We start from the raw sequence: 23,351 nt of genomic DNA, 5'->3' as shown, positions 1-23,351 counted from the left end.
GGCAGTTCACATCGTCTCTTCTGAATCGTTCTTCATCCGTCAAAATTATAGCTAAAATAAAGGCTTTTTCTTAAGTTTCCTGCGTGGAGCGGTATTACAAAGGAATACCATTTCGGTGGGAACGTGCCGTCGGGTGCTTCATCTCAGCCTCGTGCACATTGCAGAGCCAGGTGTGAAAACAGGGGAGAAATGGGGGATAGAGGGCTGCAGAGACAGCGATACCAACAAGTTGTAGTTGTGCTTTGCCATCAGGCTCTGCAGAAGGGAGGTGCAGGTCCCCCAGCTCCTGTGGTACGGCCGTGATCCGCTATCCCCACTCATGGCCACTGTGCTTTGTTTTAGTGGCCTCTGAATGAATGCTGTGAGATACAAGAACAGTTTACACCCCGAGGATTTGGAGCCCGGGCTTTGGCTCTGGGGAGGTTTATTGTCCTCTTTCAGTTCTCTGTCTTTCACGGCCTTAGATGCTTATCTGACGTGTTTTAAAGCGATTCAGTTTCCGTGCTGGAGCCAAGGCCCAGGTTTCCACGGGGGCAATAAGGTCCTCCCAGAGTGGTCCCCAAATGAATGGGGAGGGATCGCCCTCAGTGCACTGCAGGTGGAGGAGCGCTGCGATGCTGACCCGGGGTGAAGCAGCACTCGGTGCTTTACGTGCTGTTCTGCACTGTGTTCAGCGCTGGAGTGCCTTTGCGGTGCGGGTTTCTCTCGTGCCCATACGGGAACGCCGCCCTTACTGCCGTTCTCATCCTCCCGTGTTGTGCAGTGCTTTTGGTGTTTTGGTTCTGCAGTGCCTGCCGTCATTGCTGCCACCTTTTGTCTGTGGCACGCTACAGGGAGGGGAAGGTTAAACCAGAGGTCCAGTTTCTCTACAGAATAGCTCTACTGCTTATTTCCAGAGCTATACAGGTGTGCAGGCTTGGATGTTCGTAACAGCTTCCTGTAAACTCGGATTGCATGCACGGATGAGAAGGAAGGTGGGCTCAGGCACGTCGTGCTGCTGCTGCCCAGCCCTGCAGGATGGTCTCTGCGGGGTCGGTGGTGGGGACCACCATTCAGATTTCCTCCATTTGTCTGACTTTTCTGTGGACAAATGCACAGTTGTTCTGTCTGAGTGCCGTATTTAATTACAAAAGGTTCGTTCTGCTCTCAGGGCATGGAGTGGAGAGGAGGCACGGTGATGCTCCTGGCCCGCAGGGTGCAGTGCCATCCCGCTGGGTCCTCGGTTGCAGCCCTGGCCCTGAGGTGGCAGTGCCTCCATGTCCTCTCTTTAATTTCAAGGTGCTGAAAGCCTGTTGCAAGGAGTGCAGCGTGCTTGTTCTCAGTGGGTTAGATCATGGTCAGTCCTGTAGTGCGCCTGCATCGGGAAGGGAAGTAAGTGAATGTCAGTGCCAAACCTTTCTTGTGTAGGATAGTGCAATGATCTTTGCAGTCTAATTGATTTTGGAAGGAAGGAAGAAGGGCTGGGGCCGTTTCAGGTGTAGTTGGTAGAATCTGGTCTTCAGTATTCTGTCTTCACACTCCTGTTGTTTCAAATGCCATTTTGCCACAGCTATTTTGTTCTAAAAGCACGCAGACCGAGAAGTCACGTACTGCCCTGTAATACATGCTGGTATTTGGTGGATTACAGAAATAGACCGAGCAATTTGCCTCAGTCTTTTGGTACGGGTCCAATATTTCATGAACCAAGATTGATGGCAAAAAAGCGTTTTTTTTTGCAAGGGAACGCGCCCAGAGGGGAGCGCGGGCTGTGGGCGGCAGGGCTGCGGGGTCACAGCTCCGAGCGAGCGTTGCACTGATGCTAATAATCAATATTAGTGTTGCAATAGCGGTGTGCGGTACGTATATGTGACCAGCCTGTGCCGGTGCCCGTTGGCCATAGGGATGCTGGGGAACGTAGCCTGCCCGTTTAGCACAGGCAGCAGTGAGGGAGCGGTGGTGAGGGACCGCTTCTCCCTTCGGTTTGTTCAGCTCAGAGCTGTGACTTTATTTCAGTACAGATTTTAGGGTTTAATTTCCTCTGCGTTTTGATGGTACTGTTTAAAAAAGAAAAGAAAAGAAATTCTCCCCTTGTGATAGCACATGCTCTGCCATCACAGCGTTTCTTTACGAACCGCTTCTGTTTGCAGTGCACCCATGTAAGTGGGAAAATCCTCTTTCATGTCAGAAAGATCTTTTTCACGACGCTGTGCCGTATTCTGGGGCAAATGCTGTTGGAATTACTGGGATCCATACCTTCCCTCGGCTTTGTGTCTGGCTTGCGGTCTTCCTGAGATCAGAGGCTGTGCCATCCGTGCCGAACTGCGCACGTTCCCGCACAAACTTTGCTTAAAATCTATTAGATTCCTTTCGTATTGTCTGTACTTCACGTACGGCACAAAGCAGGAATAGCTCATTACCATGATACTTCCATCACCATCGGGCGAGATTCTTTGTGATGTAAAACACGCTGTTCAGAACCTCTCGGCAATAAATGGGATATTTTGACTGTATATCCCATGGCAGGAAGCGCGGTACTGTTGGAGAAATATGTGTACATAACCGAGGTCACGCCGGAGCTGCGCCGCGGGACGGCCGCGGGAGTACGGAGCAGGGATTGCGCCGGCACAGCCTGGCTCACCTGCGATACACTCCCTCCCCATGCCTCCTCCCAACTCCCCCCCAAAAAATATATATTTTAAACTTATTTGTTTTTTTTCTTGGAAAGAACGGCAGTGTTCAGAACTCCTGAGAAAACGAGGAAATTGCCTTTAAAAGAGAGCAGTTGGTGCTTGGCCGGCGTGGTGGCGCGGGGCTCCCCAGGGCTGCTCGGGGATGGGTTGGTCTCCGTTGGGGAGCGCTGAGACCCCGCGCTGCAAAGGGAGCGAGTGAAAAATTCCAGAAATGCAGTTGTGAGAAGGAAGGTGAGGAAAACTGCAGACCTGGGCAGACTCGGTGCCGAACTTTCTAACATTTTCTGCATTTTTTCTTAAAATTTTGGGTTTTTTTTTGGCTAGGTTTCCCATCTTTGGCCCAATGAGGAGCTAAACCTCAAATGTAGGGCATCAGAAAACCTGGGTTGCAACACTCTGGTTGAAACACTCTGAAAAAAAAAAAAAATACACCAAAAGTGAAATGAGCATAAAGACTGAATGGAAGTCGTTTATAGAAACAGCTTCACTTCCCCTTCCTCTGCAGGTGGAAGGAGTCCCATCCTGCCCCCGTGCTGCCCATCCCCGGGGCACGGAGCGGAGGGGGAGGCGAGGGCTGCGTTTGTGCTTTGGAAGTTGCTTAAATTTTCTACTTAATTTGATTAATTTTTCAAAGTGCACCATGGAAAGGCGAGTGGCTTCGTTATTGATTGATTGGCAATCCTTGGACGCTTTCATTTATTTTATTTTATTTTATTTTATTTTATTTGCGGCTCAACAAAAACGCGAGCGAAATACTGACGGAGGCATGGTTTTAGTTCCGGGGAGATAAGCGTTGTTGTTTTCTGAAGTACTCACAGAGCACAGCCTTGAGATGCAGCGTTTGTCAGAAGACAGGAGCTGCCTGGAGTTCTTCCTTTGTCTCTCCGTTGATTGGCACGCATTGTGCCAATTAATGCAATATACAGATACGCGGCCGCACGCGCTGAGGTGCCACCTCCGGCCATGGCAAAGGCTCTTTCTCCTCTTTACCCTGAGAATAATGGCTCCCCAAAGTTATTGACCGCCTTTGTAGGTCTGCTCCTGCCAAGGCTGCGCTGCCATGTCCCGCTGACCCGACCGCGTAAGGATGGGTGCTTTGTTGCGCGTGTGGAGCGCTGCTGGCGGCCGGCGCGGCACTCAGCGTTGGGTGCCGTAGGTAGAGGGAATGAATGGGGAATCTGACCGGATTCGTTGTGTGCATTTCAGGCTCCCCTTTTTATTTTTCTAATTTTTTTTTTTCCATCCTTCCCCCCCACTCCCCCCCCCCCCCCCACCCTTCTCCTCCCTTTTCCTGGCTCCCAACAAATATCACAAACGGGTACTTTCGGGTTGTAAAATATGGACGGCGGTGCTCCATGCGGTAAAAGACTCGAACGATTAATGCTACCCTTATGCCTCCTTTGAGTAGTTTTAGCCATGGGGCTTGGCACTGCCACCATTGTCTTTGTGCCAAAAAATATCCGCAGCGGCTGCCGCATTCTAGTACTAGAGGGTTGTCTCGAAAATTCCGCAGTGAATGCGTCGGGTGTCTACATGGCTGTAGACGCTCTCTTCTTTCTAAAACGTTAAAAAAAGGGGGGGAGAGAGAACCCTGAGCTCTGGCAGACCCCGGGAAATGCACAGCGCTGGTCCGAGGGGCCGAGGGTGGCACAGAATGTGCAGGAAACACAGAAATTCGGGAGAAGCTTTTGTATCTGCGAGCACAAATAGTTGCGTGCGGAGCCCGCTCTTGCATATTATCAGCACTCCTGCAAATTTTATTATCTGAAACAAATGTGCCAGTGAATTTTAAGCAGAAAATCAACATCAAGACTGTAGCTAATTTTAAACGGACAGTTCATACAAAAGATATTTCTGCCCCCCCCCCCTCCGCCCCCCCCACCCCCAAATGAAGTGAAACGCCGCTACAAAAAGTATGATAATTTCGTAATTACAGCTGATAGTTAAAATCTACGAGCGTGGATCTTTTTTAACAGTTTCTTGACTTCTCCGTGGATTTTGGCTATTTGTTCCTAATGGAGAGGGCAGATTTCTGGCTGTACGTGGGAACAGCAGCGGCAACGGCAGAGATGCGATAAAGTTAAAGGCTGACACCGGCAGAACGAAACGCGTTCTCTCGTGGTCTCCAGAGCCCCCTGTTTGGTGGTAAAAGTGGATGCTGGAGATGAAATCTTTACAAGGAGCATAATCCTAAAAAAAAGTCAATCTCCTGCTGGCTGCTGTGCCGCTTTGGTACCTCGCAGACTTCGACAGAGTCCTGGACGAGTGCCCATTGATGTCATGGAAACACTCAAATTACTGAGAATGATTCATGTCTATGCTGTTCTCTTATCCTCCCCCACACAAATAGAAGTAGATTTTAACCCTGACAACTTGTAATTTGCAGCGGGTTTATTTTTGTATCCGGATAAATATTTTTTAACAACTGAAATTAAGACGAGGCCGCCGGTGTCTGCGCTGCCGGCGCTGGGCTGCTGTGGCCGTGGCCCTCGTGTTGCTCCCGGCACGCAGCCCTGCCCCATTGCCTCCACTTGGGGGGCAGCGCCCGCGGCGTGGCCGTTGCGTCGGGAGCGTCGGGCCGTTCACTTCTCCGTGTTGTTCTCATCCTGAGCTGTTCCTGCGGAGGCTGTTGGTGCTCGGGGCCCAGGGGGCCGTGCGGTGAGCGATGCAGCGTTTCCCTGCAGCCGGGCACGAGGGCTTCCAGAAGTTGCGATGTGTGCAGGCCTCCCCTGCGTCGCCGATGCGTTCGGGGGGTTCCTGTGTTGGAGGGAGGAAACAGCAAAAACAATAACGAGCGGACGGCCAAAGGAAGCGGAGCAGCCTGGTGCTGTGGTGGGGGAAGAAGCGCTTTTTCCCCCCGCTGTGCAGGGCTGGGAGTGCTGCTGGGACACGGGGACTGAGGGGACAGCCCTGCCCCGCTGCAGCTCCGTGCTCTGCTGCAGCCTCGGTGCTCGCAGCGGTGCTGGCCATTCTGCTGGGGAGGGCCTCCCCCCGTGCTTGCCCGCACCGTAAGGGTGGTCTGTTAGTGTCAATATGTTTTGTATCAGCCCTCTTGACTGCTCTTTGTCTCCCTAGCACGTGGTGTAGTGCTACTCAGCCATGACTTAATGCTCTGCAGAAACCACCTCTTTCCTCCTTGGTTTTGCTCGAGTCTGCCCATTCAAACCTGAAAGAACCTTTATTTTCCTTTGTAAATACGGCGTGGCCGTAACCAGTGCTGCGAGGCGGGCTGCTGGAGCTGCGTGCTGAGGGCAGCCTGGAGCAAAACCCAGCGTGAGCGCTGGGCTGTGGTGCTGGCAGTGCACTGCAGCAGTGCTGGGCTCTCCTGGAGCCGTCCCCGTCCCGGCGTCACTCCCGGTGCCTGGGGAACTGCCCCAGCACGAGGCACGGTGCAGCCATGGGGATGGGCGCTGCCCGGAGAGCCGTGCTGGGGTGGCTGAGTCCTTCTGCATCCCATCCTGGGGCGGTGCAGCCGGGATGGGGAAGTTCGTTTCACATCGCCATCCTCAGCAGGAAAAGGCGTTAATGCTTTGCTGCTGCCTGCGTGCGTCGCACAGCCAGCGGTGCCTATTTCATGTATGTAAACAGGGCCAGGAAGCGCGGGGAACGTCCTATAAAACACTTGGAGAAGCCGTACGGGCACGTCTGATCGCAGCGGTTACACATCTCTTTCTTCTCTCCCAACAGGTAAAACAGAAAGGGGATCATACTCATCATACGGAAGAGACTCGAATTTGCAGGGTTGCCACCAGGTAAGCGGGATCCTGCTTGGCGAGGCGTGCTGATGAGCGCTGTCAGGAGAAGGGTCTGCGGCTTCGCGCTGCGCCCCTCGCGGTGGGGCCGCCCGTGCTGAAGGCGTGGGCCGTGCTGTGCTGTGCTGTGCTGTGCTGCGGTGCGGCCGCTGGGGCTGCCGGGGCTGACCCAGCACTGCTCCGAGCGGCTGCAGGGCTGCTGGTTGCGGCCCTTCGCAGCACTGCCGCACTGATGGAGCCCGGAGGGCCCCTTCCGTGCAGTCCAACCTCAGCGGTGACAAAAGTGGCGGCGCGCGGCGGAGCTCGTGTCAGCCCCCAGCTCCGGGTGGCTACTGCCCTAAATTATAGTTTTCGTAGGATCCGTACGATGTTGTGTGAAAACAAGGTTGTACTGAAGGGATAAAAATGTCTGTGGAAATATGATTTGTTGTCCCTTTTTGTTTCTGAATTGTTTTTGGCTGGAAGTCAAGGCCAGCAGGCTAACAGCAAAGCCGTCTCAAGGGAAGCGTGCGTGAGCTAGAGAAATAAGAGTAGTTTAATTAAATAATAAAGTGCCAGTGCAACACAAAGGTGCAGTGCGTGTGCGTGCGCCGCTGTGCGCTCCGCATTTGCATACTTTTGAGTCTCCAGAGAAAGTCTGAGTCTAAAAATACTATCGATAGCCAAAAGTCTGTCCTTTGTTTCGAGACAATTGATTTCTTTAAAAGACGCTTCCTTTGTAATTCCAGTTGCGGTATTAATCGTGCGTTCACATTCGTTTTGCTCTTGGAGAATGCTGGGCTTCCTTTTTCCGAGTGCAGCGGCTCCTTACTTCGGAAAAGTATTGGAAGAATTTAATAGCCTTCTTAATATTCACAGCTTTGTGCTGTTTGAATCTGCCAGGATGAGAACGACGAACCATGAAAGCAGCCAAAATGTGTCTTATTTCCCTATAGGAAAGGGAAGTGCTCGATCCCTTCACCCCGTGTGCATTGGTAATGCGGGGCTGTGGTCTGCTGGCATAGTTTGGAAGCAGCCCTCGTGTAGCACAGAGAAGTGGATGGATCAGAGCCCGTGTGGATGTCATCATCCTGAATGTGGCTGGGATGGGCAGGCAGGGAATGCTGCTACGCCGTGCTTGCGGCAAAGTGATGGGTTTTTAGGTGTGTGGGGAACAAACGGGAGGGGCATGGAGCTCTGTGGTGGTGAAGCTCTGCAGAGCAGGGCGTGATAGCAAAGCAATGCGCCGAAGATCTGCCCGTGGGCAGAGCAGGCAGCTGCAGGAGGTGACCCACGGGGCTCTGCCTGCAGGAGGTGGCCCACGGGGCTCTGCCTTATTGTGTCTCAGAGCAGCGGCAGCGGTTCTCAGTTGGGCTCCTGCACTGGGAGCCTCTCTGTGCTTTCAGTCCTATTGCATTTGCGTGGTCCTGCAATACTGGAAGTAAGGCTGCTGTTGATTTGGAGTTCAAAATGACGTTACACTGAGGTTGTGCCATCCGTGTATATGTTGTTGTATGGAGAGCTTCAACATGGCTTGCATTGCAGGCTGCTCCTGTGCTCCTGTATCCATGAGTATCTGCTGGATTTGGGTCGATCATAGAATCATGGAATGGATCTTGGGGCTGGAAGGGACCCCGGGATCATCAGGTTCCAACCCCCTGCCCCAGGCAGGGCCACCAGCCCCCAGGAGATGTGCATTTCCTTGAGTTTGGCAGTGAGCAGTGACCGATAGGAGCGGAGGGCAGAGTGGCTGAGGACGTGGTTTGGCTCTGCCAGCCAATCTCAACATCCTCACCTCCTGCTCACGGCTTTCTTCTGTGTGCAGTGAGGGTGAGCTCGTTGCACATGGAGCGGTGTGGAAGGGCACGCAGTTCCTGGGCTCTGATGTGACCTCGTGCGGCATTGCCCCCCGTGCTGGGAGTGGCACAGAGGTGGTTGGAGCCCACAGCGCTGTGCACGGGGATGGGCAGCGAAGGGCTTTGGGCTGTGGATGGGGCAGAACTCGGTGCTGGTAGGGCTGTACCCCACCACTTGTGTGCAGCTGGTGAAGAGCTGATGGAGAAATGCCATTGCCCAGCGTACCTTCTGTTCTTTTTTTCTGGTTCCACGCATTAAAATTTGAGGCATTTTAGGTACGTATTTCAAAAACCTACGTTACAAAACCTGCAGACCACAGAGGGTCTTTTTGTCTGCTGTGTGCATCCGCTCTCTTGAGGTGTAATGGAAGAGGGGATGAAGCAGGTGACCAGTGCCCGGAAGAGAAGGAGAAAAAGGCTCTTAAAATAAGAATCTCTTGAATTCCTGAAAGGTACAGAAGGAATAACGCGGAGTGCCGAGGGCCATCTGTTGTCTGCTCTCCAGGCTGCACCACGATCAGAACCCACCGTGTTATTAACAAGTAGGAACCTTCCAGCGTGGAAGGAAACCCAGAGCTACAATTCTGCTGCAAGATTTCTGGGATGTGCTGAGAGATGGGCTTCTCTGGGCAGGAGACAGTGAGAAAAACATGGTGAATTCCGAGGAAAATGGTGTTGGTGGTAGTGCAGATTGCTGAGAGCACCCTGAGCGTGGTGCTCCTGGAGGGCTTCGTGCAGCCACAGCTCCGCACGCTCCTTCCCAGACCCAGGAGGAGTGTGCAGATTTTGTTGATTCCTGAAAGGTAAATTGCTACCTCCAGATGTGATGCATTGCTCTCTGTAGATGAGTTCCTGGAACAATTAAGGAAAACTAAATACTTAACGATATTGAACTTGCTACCTATTAATCTTCTGGTTGGAAAAAGCCAACAACCCCTCTTTGTGCAAACAGCAGCAATGCTCTGAGGTTTCCTTTCTGTACGCTGCTCACAGTGGGAAGAGGAGAGGTTGGATGTGCAGCAGCCGTTCCCTCAGGATGGCTTTTATTCCCGAGCCTGGGGCCCAGTTCTGCTCTTAGAGAGGATCATTGCAAGTACGGCGCTGATTACAGTGGGGATGGAGTAAGGCTCATTGTGGGAGCTGTTTAATTCCATCGGAGAGAACTCAGCGGAGGAACGCGCACCGAAGTCGTTGTCGAGGCACTTCTGAAATACTGACTTCGCTGAAGTTAATGACAAAAACCTCATTTTGTTCTGTGAAGTCAGGATTCTGCATGTTGTCTTAATTCTCTCCTACTCTCTGTTTCCCCAGAGATCAGTTTTTTTCTGGCTGTGTTGGTCTGGGGGTATTAGTGGTGTTGGAGAAGGGGTACCTCCTTCATTTGTCCCACTTCAGCCGGGTTTCCTGCCCTCCTCTGTGCTGCTGGTTGACCCTGCGGTGTAGGTCACAGAACCACGGCATCGTGAAGGTTGGAAAAGACCCCTGAGATCCCCAACCACAGCCCACCCCACCGTGCCCACTATGTCCTCATGTGCCACGTCCCCACAGCTCTGGAACACCTGCATGGAAGGGTACCCCACCACTTGCTGAGCAGCTGCGCCCCTTCAGCACCACTCTTTGGAGAAGGAGTTGTTCCTGATACCCGTCCTCTCCTGACACAACTGAAGGCAATTAATTACCTGTTCTCCCATCGTTGTTGAAGATGCCAGCCCTGATCTGGCTGCAGCCTCCTTCCAGGCACCTGTAGGGAGTGGTGTGGTCTCCCCTGAGCCTCCTCCTCTCCAGACCCCGCGTGGGGTTCTGCACGTGGCAGCTATGGGCAGTGCTTCAGTTTCTTTGCTCAGAGAGCCTCGGGTAGCACCGCGCTGAAGCCAGGCAGGTGGGGCAGCAGGGACCTGCTCATCCTTAATAGCAGTGGGGGTGGCTGTGGCTAACCCCGAGCTGCCACACTTTGCTGGGCAGTAGTTAACTCAAAGTAGGCAGTAAATAGAACTGTACGGTGAGCTTGATTGACAGAAAACATCCAAGAGATTGTACGTGGGAATAGATTTGGGAGCTGTTGGACAATTCGGATTATGTCCTTTTGGGAAATGAGGGCTGAAAGATAGCTTAGCTTTCAAGGTGCTTTCGCTTATAGCAGAGTCCCCAGATCCTGAGATATGATTGTTTTTACTGTGTGGACTTCTCAGAAGTGAGCCTGTGTGTTGTTTTTGGATATGACGTGCAAGAAATACTGTCGGCGGTGCTTGGAACCATCCCAGTGCTGAAGGCTGGGCTGGGATGGAGCGCGAAGGTAAAAGCGAGTGGAGTTATGCAAGCTTTGCCAGCTTTCCTTTTTTTCTTCCTTTCTTCTTCTTCTTTTTTTTTTTTTTTTTAAATATCTGCTACCAAAATATAATAATCTCCATCCTGAATGAGATCATATCTGCTCGCCTTCAGCCTGACTCAAGGCGCTGCTGCAGGAAGGGCTGACGAAGGAAATGACACACACAGCGTTTAACCCCTGCAGCAAAACGGCTCCATCTGTGCCGTCCTTCCCTGCAGCCCTTCCCCACCCTCATCCCAGCGCCATCCCCTCTCCCACCTCTGGGGCAGGTGGGGGGCGGAAGGATGGTGAGGGATGGGCGATGGAGCCCCGAGCTGCTCAGGACATGGGGGGACCACACAGAGTGGCACACAGTGGGCTTCCATCCCTCTGCATCGAGGGCGGCTCTGCGTTTCAGTTTGCGAACGTCTGCTGCTTGCTGAGGAGAACGAAGGGCGCCTGCAGCCTTTGGCTTCGGCTGAGATTTCGTGTGGGCACGACAGAAATACTGCTGGAGAACTTGGGAATGAGCACAATGGACGTGAAGAGAGCAGGGCGGCTCCCGTGGCTGAGGCGTGTGGTTGAATGGAGCCCAGCTGCCCGCCGGTGTGCCCAGTGAGTGTGCAAATCCGTGCACAATAGCGCATTCATGCTGGGAAGGGAAATGGGCAGAAATAGGCGCTGCCCGTTCTCTTCTTCCTTCCAGAAGTCCTGCCTTTTTCTGCTGCGAGTCATCAAACTGTTGCAACATCTCTGATTATACGAAGAGAACTCCAGCAAGGAGACAAAGGGGGAAAAAAGCGAGAGGGATTATCTCTCATCTGTGCACTTCTGAGAGGTCCTTCTGCAGTGCTTCGTTCGGCGTGAGGCTGAAACGAATGCATGCTCTGAGATCAGGTCCTGATGGGAGCCACTGCTGAATGCCTCCTGCAGGAGTGGCTGTGGGAGCAGGGCAGGGTGAGGGTGCGCAGAGCCCACATGGCTGAGCTGTCCCGGGCATGCAGATCCTTCTGCTCGGCCTGAGTGTGAAGGGACCGTGCAGTCCTCACGGCCTGCAGAGCTCTCTGAGCTTTTGCTTCTTGTTTTGCCGTTCTTACGGCCTGGGCACAGTGAGCGTTGAGCAGTGGGGAAGGCAGAGCCGTGGCTGCAGACGTGGGGTGCACGCAGGGCTGCGTGTGGGTACAGAGCTGCTTCCAATCTGTGCTTTGTTCCTGAATGCCGGGGCAGGGAACCTTCCCATTTTATGGGCATTGTATACAATAAGTTATTAAATTTCATCTCTGTAATACACCTGCAGTAAAATAACAAAACATTACTGCACTTAAGGAACGTGTGTGTGTGTTGCAGCGTTCCACCCCTCCCTTCCAAACAGCTGCTTATGGATTTCGAGATCCATTGTATGTATTCCCCAGAGCCCACCTCTAATAATCGAGACACATCTGCCATTGCGGTATTACAGGCATATGTAGTTTTATTGAAAACTATACCTGTATATATAAAAAAAAAATTAAATAACTCCTACCTCAGTTAAATTGGCAAGCTACCTTTTCTGAAGATCATATTGCAGACCTCTGGAGACACGCCGAGCTCGTTTTGTTCCTGTGTTACAAATCACTGAGTAGTTTTTGCTTAGTCAAATAAGGAGACTTCCCCACGTTTGGATGGCAGGATTCCTTTACCTGCAGTCATTCCTTCTCCGCTCTGCCTCCCCTTACAAACACACGCCAGGGCTGCACAGGGCGCTGAGTGACACCTCAGCTTACCGCGGATCTCGAGCTCCTGCAGTGTCCATGGCTCGCCCAGTTTTGCAGGCGGATGAGCCATCTCCTGCCCTTAGCAGAGGGCACTGTGCTGTTTGTTGGTAACTACTTGGAGACCCTGACTCCTCGGCTGGGCAGCGCCTGCTTTCCGCCCCAGCTGTTTGGGGATGCGTGTGCTCTGCAGAGATACGGCGCAAAGCAAAGCGTGCTGTGTGTGTAGCCTATGACTGGAGCAGGTGCAGGGAGAAGCAGCTCTGTGCCACGGGAGTGCAGTGTTTTTTGGGTCCTCGGCGCCTTCAGCACAGAATCCAGCAGTGCAGAGTTCGGGGTGCTGACCTCCTGCGTAGGGCTGACCCCGCAGTTGGCCGTGGGATGCAGTTGGGATGGAGGAGGTGACTCTTGGCCCTGACTTTGTCGCGGCCCAACGGGGCATGTGGATAGGTGGCGTTCTGCCTGCCGTGAGATCGGTGCAGGCGTCCCGGTGGCTTGGTGGGGCTGGGAAGCTTCAGCTGCTGCCTTCTGCGCTGACGTACAGCTGAAGGAGACTCACCTCTCCCGTCATTTCCGCTCGGACGTCTTGCTGTGGGAGGTGGATTCCGGGCTCCTGCTCCAGGAATTACTTCATGTGCTCACAGCTGTACTCCTGCCATCACGGGCACGTCGTGGACTAATGCTTTCGATGTTACGGCACTAAAATAATGACACAAGAGATAAAATTTCCGTGTTCATCAAATGTATTAAAGGCACAGACTTAAGTTCAGATGTCTGAATGGCTCATTTAGCAGAATTCCTCATGCATCCAGAAAGACACAGTTCCATTGTCCATATCATAATTGAAGAAATGCTAAAGCCCATCGCTGCAATTTAGTGGTAAAAGGAAGCACTTTTCTCGTAGCCCTTCAGATCAGATGTTAAGCTGAGGGCTATTTTGTTGGAAGTGAGCATTCCAAGGGCACCTTTCTGGAGCTTATAACCTGGCAACAGAATAGCACCGCTATTTGTAATGTGCAATAATAGGTTTATGTTGTGGTTGAGTGCTAATAGGAGCTTGGTTTGCCTTCGCAGCGGCTGCACTCTGACTTTCTGTGCTGTCGTGAATGTGATAAACGGGGGGATGAGGTTTGCCTGCGGGGGGACGCAGTGGGTTGTGATCCCACTGTACAGCGTGCTGCCCCGTCAGGGCCGACCGGCGCTTGATGGAAGACCTCCAGCAGGAAGGTGGGCTGCTTTGACTCATTCTGGCGATTTTCAAGACTCAGAATTGACTGCTGAGTGCCCAGGTGGGTCCGGGGCTGATAGGCAGGGGTGTTCTCCTCGGCACGCAAGGTATGGTTTGGCAGGTTTTGCTCATCTAAATGCATAAACCCTACAAAGCAAACAGAAAAGGTCGCTGGGATAACGGCTGAAACCATTTTCATCTCATACTCAGAGCAGGCAGTGGCTTCTGTCAAGCACCCACTGCTTTCTCCATGGGCAGCGATCACGGTGTAGCCCTGCATTCCCATCACAGTGGTGAATGTTCCTTCCCTTTCTATCCATGAGGTTTATGGAAGCCTGCTGAGGAGGAGCTCACCTTCCAGTATTACCAGGGCTTGTGATGGGCGTCACATTGCCATCAGACACGGATGTGGGGGGGAAGCCTTGCCGTGCAGCTGTTCAGTCCGTCCCTGACCCCCCTCCAAGCTGGTGGCCTGGCTGGCTTTTGCAGAAGAGCTGCCTTCTGGTCCTCCCTTCCATTCTGCCCCATGTGCTCCTGCATGGGAGGCCCTCTGTGGCTCAGGCCTTCCTGGTGGGGCTCTGGGCTCTGCCTGTTGCCGGAGAGTTTTCCCTCTCTGGTTTTGTTGCAGTCGTGCCCAGGCCATGAGTGGGGTCTCGGCCCCTCTGGATGCACGCGGACAGGGATGATGTTATTTCCTGCAGGTTTATAGCACTTCTGAACGTGCCAGGCTCCCATAGTTGCCACGAGCCCACATTGGCCGTTGCTGTTTGCCGCGCGGTGCCGCATTGCTCATTTCCAACAGACCATTTCCAATAGCCTTTTTACTACCCAGAAGTTGCTCGGCTCCCCCCCCCCACCCTCTCTGACATGTGGTTACCTGCTGCTTACAGGGGAATGAATAGCATCTTTAATCACACTTAATTACCATGCAACTGCAGGCAGGAACTTCGCATCCAGAGCAGCTCAAGATGGAGAAGCGAGATGCTTTGCAGGCACAGATAGACACAGAGCACCAATCATTAAAATAATCACTATTTTCAAAACATTTGGTATGCGAGATTTAGTCAGGATCTCTACTTTCTAAGACAGCTATTAATTAATTTCTACAAGTCTTCAAATTTCTCTTCTTCTGCAAACTTCCTTGCAGTATTTCCAGTTGCAGCCTTAACCATCTGTAATTTGTCTGCATCTCCCCCAGTTTCAGTCTCCAATATGTCTCCTTTGCTTACACTTCGCCCGGGCTGATGTTTATATTTGAAGTCATTCAGATCAGAAGGTAAACAGTTCAGCACATGTATGCACGGAGCAGTGGGTGTTGTAGCGAACAGATGCTGTAGATGCAGACAGCGGATCGTTCGGATTTCTTCACCTGTTCCACTCTGTGCTCCTATGGAAGGTCCAGATAAACACCAGCCCGCTGCCTGTGTATTTTTAAGAGCTCTCCAGTAAACTCTCACCACCTGATTTTCACAGAGAGCTCTTTAAGTTCCTCCTTGGTGATAGATGGAGAGAAAATAAACCTGTCTGCCCTGCCTTGAAGGATGGTTTCCGTGCTGCTTTGCCCCCATGCCCGGGCAGCCTTTGCCCGGCAGCAGCTCTGCCCCCAGGGATGGTCTCCTTTGGTTCGTGGCTTAAAAAAGGAGCAGTTACCTCTGAGGAGCGAGGACTTGAGGGGAGGTATGAGGATGTGAATCCTACCAGCTACTCACGTATGCGGTAATGAAAAGCAGTGACTAAGCCCTGCTATCCTCCTGCCTAAAAAAAGAAAGCCTACTGATACTTCAGACACACGGGCAGCATCAGATGGCTGCAGAGCTGTCACAGAGCATTCCCCCCTTCGTTACGAAATATTTGTCTTCTCACATCCAGAGATGCTTTTCGGCTTGCTTCAGTTCAGCATTAAAATAAATCTCATAAGGAGACTTCATGACAAACTGCCCAGGCGCCCACGTGCAGCACCTCCCAGGTGGACCCGAGCCTGGGTTCCAATCCCACCCCACGCCTGTGGCCTTTAGCTGCCCCCAGGGCTCTGTGGGGCACTGTGTGTGAGCAGAACCATCCACGTCCTCCCCACGGTTTTGGTGCAGCCGTGCCTCCGTTCGGGCTGCTTCCCTTGGCTGTGCCCATTGGCTCAGGGCTGCACTGCCCCGTGCTGTGTCTCCGTCGGTTCCCCTTTCCTGCTTTGCTGGGCTCTGTGTTGCCCTTCTGCAGCGCCGTTTTGCCCAGACGGCCATCACCTCGGCCTTGGTGGAAGAGCCATTGGGGAACATCTGCCCAGCAGACAGCGGATCCACACCGGGCTGCGCTGCCCGCTGGACAGAGCAGGAGGAGATTCCCCAGCACCCCCTCTGTCCTCCCCTGCAGCTGACAGTGCAGCGCTGCTCTCCGTGCATGGCACTTCACAGCAGGATATTTCCCCAGCCCTTCCAACTGCAGACCCACTGGTTCCCATGACAGACGTGCTGTCCTGAAAGGTGCCCCATCCCTGCAGACCTGCGATGCCAGGCCGGCCCGGCGCTCTCCATCCTGATGGGGCTGTGGTGTCTGTGCTCACTGCAGGCAGTTGGACCGGATGGCAGTCGGAGGTCCCTCCCAGCTCTGTGCATTCCGTGTGCGCTTCCCTCGCCATGCCCTCCTCAGCCCTCATGTCCTCAGTCTTACTCAGCTGAGGAGCAGCATTTCCAAAGGAGACTTTCCTCTGCTCCCGCTGCTTTTGGAAGGTGCCGTGCACACGGTTGGTGCCGAACAGATATTGAGCACCGATCCCGCAGCAGCTGGGCATTTCCTGATGCCTTATCAGCAGCCGAGGGGTGCCTGCCAGGCACTCAGGTCCTGCCGCAGTGTGTTCAGCAGTAGCGAAGTTAATATTTCTGTTTCGTTTTGAAGTTAATGACAGCGCACAGCCATCTGTCTGCAGGCTTACGGGCCTGGCTGCTTCATTTTCTTGACTGTTTTCTTTCTTTGAAAATGGGTCCTGGTTGGCTGTCTGGAGATGTTTTTGTTTCAATGGTGAAGGTATAGGCTGTGCTACAGGTGGAATTTCACACGTTCTTGTCTTTCTGAAGTGCCTGGAGAGACTGCATATAAAGTCTGGTAGAAGCCAACTCTGTCACTGATGTGTAACTCTCTTGGGAATTTCTCTGTTACTTTTTTGCACACCGTTTTAACGTACAGGATTACCCTTAAAGTGCAGGTGGTGAATAACAAGGTGCTATGACAGCTACAGCTTTTCGGACAGAGATTTTTAATCTTAACGTAACACGAAAAATAGCAATGCCTGCCTGCACGGCACGGCACGGCACAGCATGGCATGGCACGGCACGGCACAGCATGGCACAGCATGGCACGGCACGGCATGGCACCACAGAGCCACCTACAGAGGACGTCAGTGAGGCGGGTGCAGCCGGTGCTCTTTCAGCAGCATGAGAAGAGCTCTGCGGCTGCTGTGCCCTTCTTCAGCCCCGCTATGAGTGGCACCTGGAGGCTGCTGCCGCTCCTGCCACTTTGTGGGCACGTCCTGATACCGTAACCGTACATTTCATGGCACTGTGCACACGTTGGGCAGCGCAAGCAGCTTTGGAATTGCGCGGGCACAACAGGATGAGTAGTTTTAAGTAATCCCGCAGGGCTCGGTGAGGCTGGGATTTACAGCTTTTGCTGTGTGAGTTCTGCTGGCTCTTTGCTTCTTTTCCTGCTTCGTTCTTGGACAGAGCGGTGCTGCAGTGGCACAGCTGCCCATGGAAATGGTGGGGTCCCCATTCCTGGAGGCGCCCCAGAGCCGTGGAGATGTGGCACGTGGGGACGTGGGCGGTGGGCGCGGTCGGGTGGGTTGGCCTTGGGGAGCGTGGAGGGCTTTTCCAACCTTAACGATTCCGTGATTCGGTGATCTCTTGCTGGTTCCACTGCTGTGAGGCACGCAGTGCGTTTCCACAGGCCATGAACTGCGGTGCAGGAAGAAGTGCTGTGAAGCGTTGCTCCGTGCAGTGCTTCTCTTCAGCCTGGTGTTCCTCTTCCGTGCAGTCATTCTGCATGGCAGCCTCCATGGATTTGTGAGCTGTTTCTTTCAGATACACCAAATCCACGTTCTGTGGCGTTTGTCCCCAGCACCAGAATGAGGTGGTAACTGCCCTGGGGAGCTCTGCTCCACGCCACGGCTTTTCTGGTTTGCCTACGAAAGCTTTGTTCTGTTGCGTACCAATGTGAGGGCAGATGGAGTCAGACCTTGGAAGAAGAAGCAGGAGGAGGCCTGGGCAGAGTTGGAGAAGACACGGGAGAAGAGCCGAACGGAGACGTGCCTGCATGCAGGCCCGTGCAGGACTTCTGAAACGAGCGCTGGCCCCCGGGGGCATTTGTGTTGAGTACTGCTTTCCCCCCAGAAGCAGTGGTATTTCTGAACCTGAATTCAGGAGCCCCTGTCTGCAGACGCGCTGCTCCTGCCTGGGTTTGATCGGGCTGCTGGCTGCCCCTGCTTTGGTTTGTGTGACAGGAATGGCGGTGAGGTGCTGCTGGCTGTTACCCCGTGTGAGTGCTGGGGCTGCTCCCTCTGCACGGTGCGGCCACGGGGATGCGGCCGCAGCGTTTGTGCTGAAGCTCTCAGAGCTCAGGCACCCTTCATCTTGCCGGGCGTTCTCCGGCAGTGCTGAGCAAGCTGCAGGGCTCTGCTCCGACTCTGACACACCAGCTTGTTAGGCTTTCACCTGGCTCAGCAGAAAAAGGCGCTTTTTCTTCCTTCCCATTTCTCACAGCAGCTGAATTTGCCGATTTTGTTGTTCTTGGAGGGCAGCTCTAATATTTTGTCCTGTCTCAAGCACAAGGTGACCTCAACTTTGCAGACTTCACTTGAAATGAATGTGCCTTTACGTTTTCCTCCTGGGTTGCACGTTGCATAAGGATGGCTCAGTTGCACTGGAAGGCGTGTGTGCGAAGAACACACGGAAGACTGCATGACCAGAGGTGGAGAGCAGCGGAGTGGAATTGAGAGGAGAGGTGGAAGGAAGGTTCACGGGGCGTACGTGCTGCATTTGTGCCGTGAGTTGGCGTTTTGCATGGGTGTGCACAGACCGCAGTGAGCTCAGAGCACCCGCATACAGCAGGAATTGGGCACCCAGCAGCACGGGGCTGTCCTGGCTCTCCCTGCTCGTGAGGGGATTTATTTGCAGCCTGCTGTGCACCGTTGGGTCCCGAGGCACTTCCCTCCGTGCTTCCTTCCCACTTCCCAGCACCCAGCCCTGTCCCGGTGCAGGATGCTGGAGGATGTCATCACGGCTGCTGGTCTGCAGGCAGGTGGTGGTTCTTCCTACAGAATCTCTCTTTTGCATTAGGAAGGGGGAGGCTGCTGTTTGTCTTAAAGAATGATGAATTAAGAAAGCGTCCTCTGAGAGACTGACAGTGTTTAGCGTGGGCCCTCCTTATTCTTTGGGACAAGAAGTTTCTTTGGTCTTTTGGATGTTTTTACTGTAACCTTTCTTTGGGTAAAAATATTTGTAACATAATTTCAAAAAACACTCTGATTCCCATGCATTCGAACTTCCGTAAGCCTTTTCTGGCTTGTCATATTCAAAGGGAGAACAGTAATCGTGTCATTGAAGGTGGGAATTCACCCACGGAACGCCTTTGTAAGAGTGAGGCGTGTTGGGGTGTTGCACCCCTCGGGACGTGGTGAGGCAGGGTGCTGCTGCGAGCTGTTTGCAGACTACTGCTGGCACTGGGAGGCGATGATCATTGGCTTGTTGGGTCAGTGGGGCTTTTTTTAGAGCTGGTAATAATTCGCCAGGGAGGTGGGACATCCTCACTGAATCACGTTGGAGTACTCACTTGAGCAGAGCGTGGCTCAGGAGTTCTTGCCTACAAGCCGTTGGGATTTGTCTCAGGGAAGAACTGTGCAAAACTGCCTTTCTCTGCACGGCGTTGGTTCCTGCGTGTCATCAGTGCTCCACCTCCTGCATGTCTCCCCTTGTAAATGACCACAGTGCTGATCCCTGCCAGGTGGCACCGGGTTTGGGGTGTTGGGCAAAGTGGGCTCTTGGAGGTGCTCTCAGCTTCGGTGCTGCGCAGTCACAGGGTTATGGAATCATAATCATAGAATGGCCTGGGTTGAAAAGGACCACAAGGATCATCTCGTTCCAACCCCCTGCTATGTGCAGGGTCGCCAACCACCAGCCCAGGCTGCCCAGAGCCACATTCAGCCTGGCCTTGAATGCCTCCAGGGATGGGGCATCCACAGCCTCCTTGGGCAACCTGTTCAGTGCATCAGCACCGCTAGGGATGGTGTGCTGGGAGCTGCGGTGAGGATCGGGGCTGTGGGGTTTGGGAGCGGCTCCGTACACAAAGCGGCAGACACTGCTTCGATCTGATCGCTGTCAGCCCCGTTCTGACTGATGCTGTTACACACCCGTGTTGTGCCGTGTGACAGCAGATTGACACCGTGCACTTTTTCTTATAGTGAAACGTGTAACAACGCGCCCCGAGCGTATGTTCCTCATTGAAAGAGGCGTGGATGGATTTCTGGACAAAAAAGGCCCCGTGTGTCACTTGGGCTCCCTGTGATGCAGCAAACGTTTGCTTGTGCTGTTCTGTAAAGCCACTGCAAAGCTTTGTTTGTTCGCCAGCTCCCAAAACCCGAGTCACTTTGGAGGGTCCTCCCCAGGCTGCAGCTCCATGTGCTCAGGTCAGTGCTGCTCAGCCGTCGGGCCGCAGTTCTGCAGCATCAGTAGTGCCACAGCTCTCAGCTGCCTCATCTCTGGCATTGCAAAGTCTTACAGACGTTGTTCTGCGGTGCTGCAGTGTGCACTGAGGTGCGTTGTCTGTGTGCCCACTGCCTGTGGTTGCTGAAGGTCCCAGCTGTGCCGTATCCCTGCTGCTCCATGGCCGAAGCGTCACTCTGCTCAGGAGAGGCTCTGGAGATGTGAGGTGTCCCCGAGTCCCAGCACCGCCAGGCACAGCCAGCTCCACGGGAGCCCTTCTACCCACCAACCATGGGTGCTGACCAACGTCTCCATCGGCTTACCCATCCCTGTTCTCCTCATCAAATGCCATGGCAGAGCAGGAAGCAGCACGGTGCTTTGCTGGGTGATGTCAGGGCTCCGTAGGCCCTCGTGGGCTGCCCGTTCTGTCCCAGGCCTTGGGTTCCTGCCCTTCTTGCTACTGGTCAGCTGCTGGGACACTGCTGTGGGCGTTATTTGGACTGAGGAGTGTTTTGAAAGGCTCTAATCATCCGACTGGCTTTTGCTGTGCGAATGAGAGCAGCGTTATGAAAGACTGCAGATGATTGAGTGGAGATCCCAACTGCACAAAGGGATCAAACCCGGCTCGGGAGCTTGGGGCCCGGCATGGGGTGCTGGGGCCAGGTGTGGGGCTCTGGTTCTGGTTACCGAGCACTGTGGCCAGGTGCAGGATGTTGGGATCAGGTGCAGGGCACTGGGTCTGGGTATGGGGCACTGGGATCGGTTATGGGGTGTGGGTCAGTTATGGGTCAGGCACAAGGGCCTGGGCTGGGCGCTGCTCCTTGGCCAGCAGCGGTGGGGAGCATCAGGAGGCGGTGTGGGACACCCGGTTTTATTTGTGCACGTAGTTGTGCACCAGCACACTGATGCTGTGCATCACATACAGGCACGCCTTGCTGCTGCTCTTCGCAGCTGTGGAACTGTGAGAGTGGTCACTTCAAAGGCGCTCTTTCCACCCCTGAGCCGTTGAGCAGAAGCTCTGTATGAGAGAGTCACAAAGAGAGCAGACTGCTCAGCGGAGGAGGAATCCCTCTTTCCTTCAGATTTTTGGTTCCGTTGAATCACTTTTTATCATTTCTTCCTGAACACCAGAAAATGAAATACTCTCATTATGCTGAAGCTTTAGAAAAAAAAAAAAATGGAAAACCGTGCAATTGGTGATAAAATCGTTCACTGCAAACGCAAATGATGGGGATGGTTAATGCAAAGAAGTGACTCACCTTTGGTGATCATCGAGCAGCGCTTTGATAATCTGAGTCATCGCGCCTAATGGTGAATAAAGAGACAGGGGGAAGCGCACATACACCCAGAATAAATGTGGGAAAGTGAGGTAAGGAGTTGCAAATGCCTTCTTTCCTTGCTCACCTGAAATAGACGAGGAAAATGGGTGCAGGGCAGATCTGAAGCCCTCGCTGTTCCGAGGCTGCTGAGCGCTGGGGAGGTGTGGGAGCGCTCCCTGCTCAGCGCCATGCTGACACAATGGGGGAGCGTCGGGAGGTCGGTGGTTGCGCTCAGGTTGTGCTCAGTCCTGGAAAAGCACAACTGGGAAAAATTACTCCAGGAAGGTGCAAACCTTGAAGAGAAATTTGCAAGGTGATGCAGATGAGGAGAGAGCAAAGAAAGTAAAAAGAAGGAGAGAATGAACGCCGGCAGCGTTAATGCAGGAGGGCTGGCTGAAGGTGAAGAACTGCTCGGTAATACCTGCGAGCGTCTCCTAATGGAAAAGGTCAGCGCCAGAAGAGGAGCACAGCAGCCGAAGTGCTGCCCTGCAAGTGGGGGGAGCGCAACAAAAGGTTCTGTGCTGTCAGACAGAGGAGGAAAACGAAGGCGCTGAGGTCTCCCTCCCTTCATGCGCGCAGAGTGCTCCTGAGGAAAGAAAGCCCTGCGAAAAATGGGGTCTGTGTGCGAGGAGTTCCTTTGTCCCTCGAAAGTCAGAAATTTTCAGCAAACGCTTTTCAGAATTATTGTTGGTTTAGAAAATGGGACAGCGGTACCTTTGCTTGAAAACATTCCCGGTGAAAGCCACGGAAATGGTTTCCCTGTGTTTGCCATCCGTGGTTTGCAATTTACACTTGGCATTAGAGAGAAGCACCGGGCGCAAATGACACGGAGAAGATTTTGCAGAGAGCTGCCAAATTTCCAAAAGCTAAAGAAAGGAGTATTTGTAGGAATTGGACAGATTATGAACAGATGCCCCGATAGTCACATGATAAGTGGAAATTTAGTTTCATAATTTGATTAGAAACAGAGGATTGAAATCACAGAAGGAAATAACCAAGGAATGATTCAGATGTGTACGCGGCATTACTTGGTTAACTTGACTTAAGTGAAAATTCATAAACCGAGGGCAGGGCACCGAGGGGAGCTGATGATGAGATACCAGACTGCATCCTGCGGTTTTGCAGAAAGGAAGGAAAACAGGACAGTGGCATTTAGGAATCTGTTAGCTCGGAAAAGAAAAGGAGGCTGCCCATTCATCTGCCGCAGCGTGAATTAGGGGGAATTTCAGCAAACTCAGGCTGCTTTGTTTGCACACTTGGGGCGGAATAGATGCTGCAAGGTCCAGCGGAGGGGCTCTGGGTCCTCGTGGTGGACACAAGTCTGGCACGTAGGTTCGCAGTGCCAAGGATGGAGGCAGGGCACTTTGTTTGCGCTCGCTCTTTTCTGGAGAAAACCGTGGTTTGATGTCAGAGGAGCCCGCAGTGCGTGGGGCCGGCGGGCAGCTGGCGGCTGCGGGTGCGGAGCGGGCAAAGCAAGCAGCCGGGATCCCCTCTTTAGAAGTGGGAAGAGCTGGAAGGCGAGGAGCGCACAGAGCAGGGCAGGACGGCGGAGCGCCAGCCGGGAGCTGCAGGGCCGTGCTGCTCGAGCTGCCCGTGCTGCAGCTGTGTGGGGCTGCCGGGTGCTGCAGGGCCGTGCTGCTCGAGCTGCCCGTGCTGCAGCTGTGTGGGGCTGCCGGGCGCCAGCAGCACGCCGACCTGGCACTCACTCAGCGGAGTTTCGTCTGTGCTTCACTGCCCGTTTTCCTCTTCCCTGCCGCAGCCCCGCGCACTGCGTTTGATTCCGGATGGCGGCATGGCACAAAGATGGCA

The 23,351-nt window shown here is 53.4% G+C and overlaps 1 protein-coding gene across 1 annotated transcript in view; it reads left to right on the top strand.

The window, feature by feature from the left end:
* TCF4 (transcription factor 4) overlaps positions 1–23,351 on the top strand; it is a 195,673-nt gene that overhangs the window by 82,475 nt on the left and 89,847 nt on the right. The window contains exon 7 of the mRNA XM_046905872.1: positions 6,357–6,421. Coding sequence (XP_046761828.1) covers positions 6,357–6,421 — 65 coding nt within the window. The remainder of the gene's footprint in view (positions 1–6,356; positions 6,422–23,351) is intronic.

This window comes from Gallus gallus, chromosome Z (genome assembly GCF_016699485.2).
Source record: "Gallus gallus isolate bGalGal1 chromosome Z, bGalGal1.mat.broiler.GRCg7b, whole genome shotgun sequence".
NCBI classification, from domain to species: domain Eukaryota; kingdom Metazoa; phylum Chordata; class Aves; order Galliformes; family Phasianidae; genus Gallus; species Gallus gallus.
The sequence above is the reverse complement of the archived record's forward strand: the minus strand, read 5'-3'. Positions and strand labels throughout refer to the sequence as shown.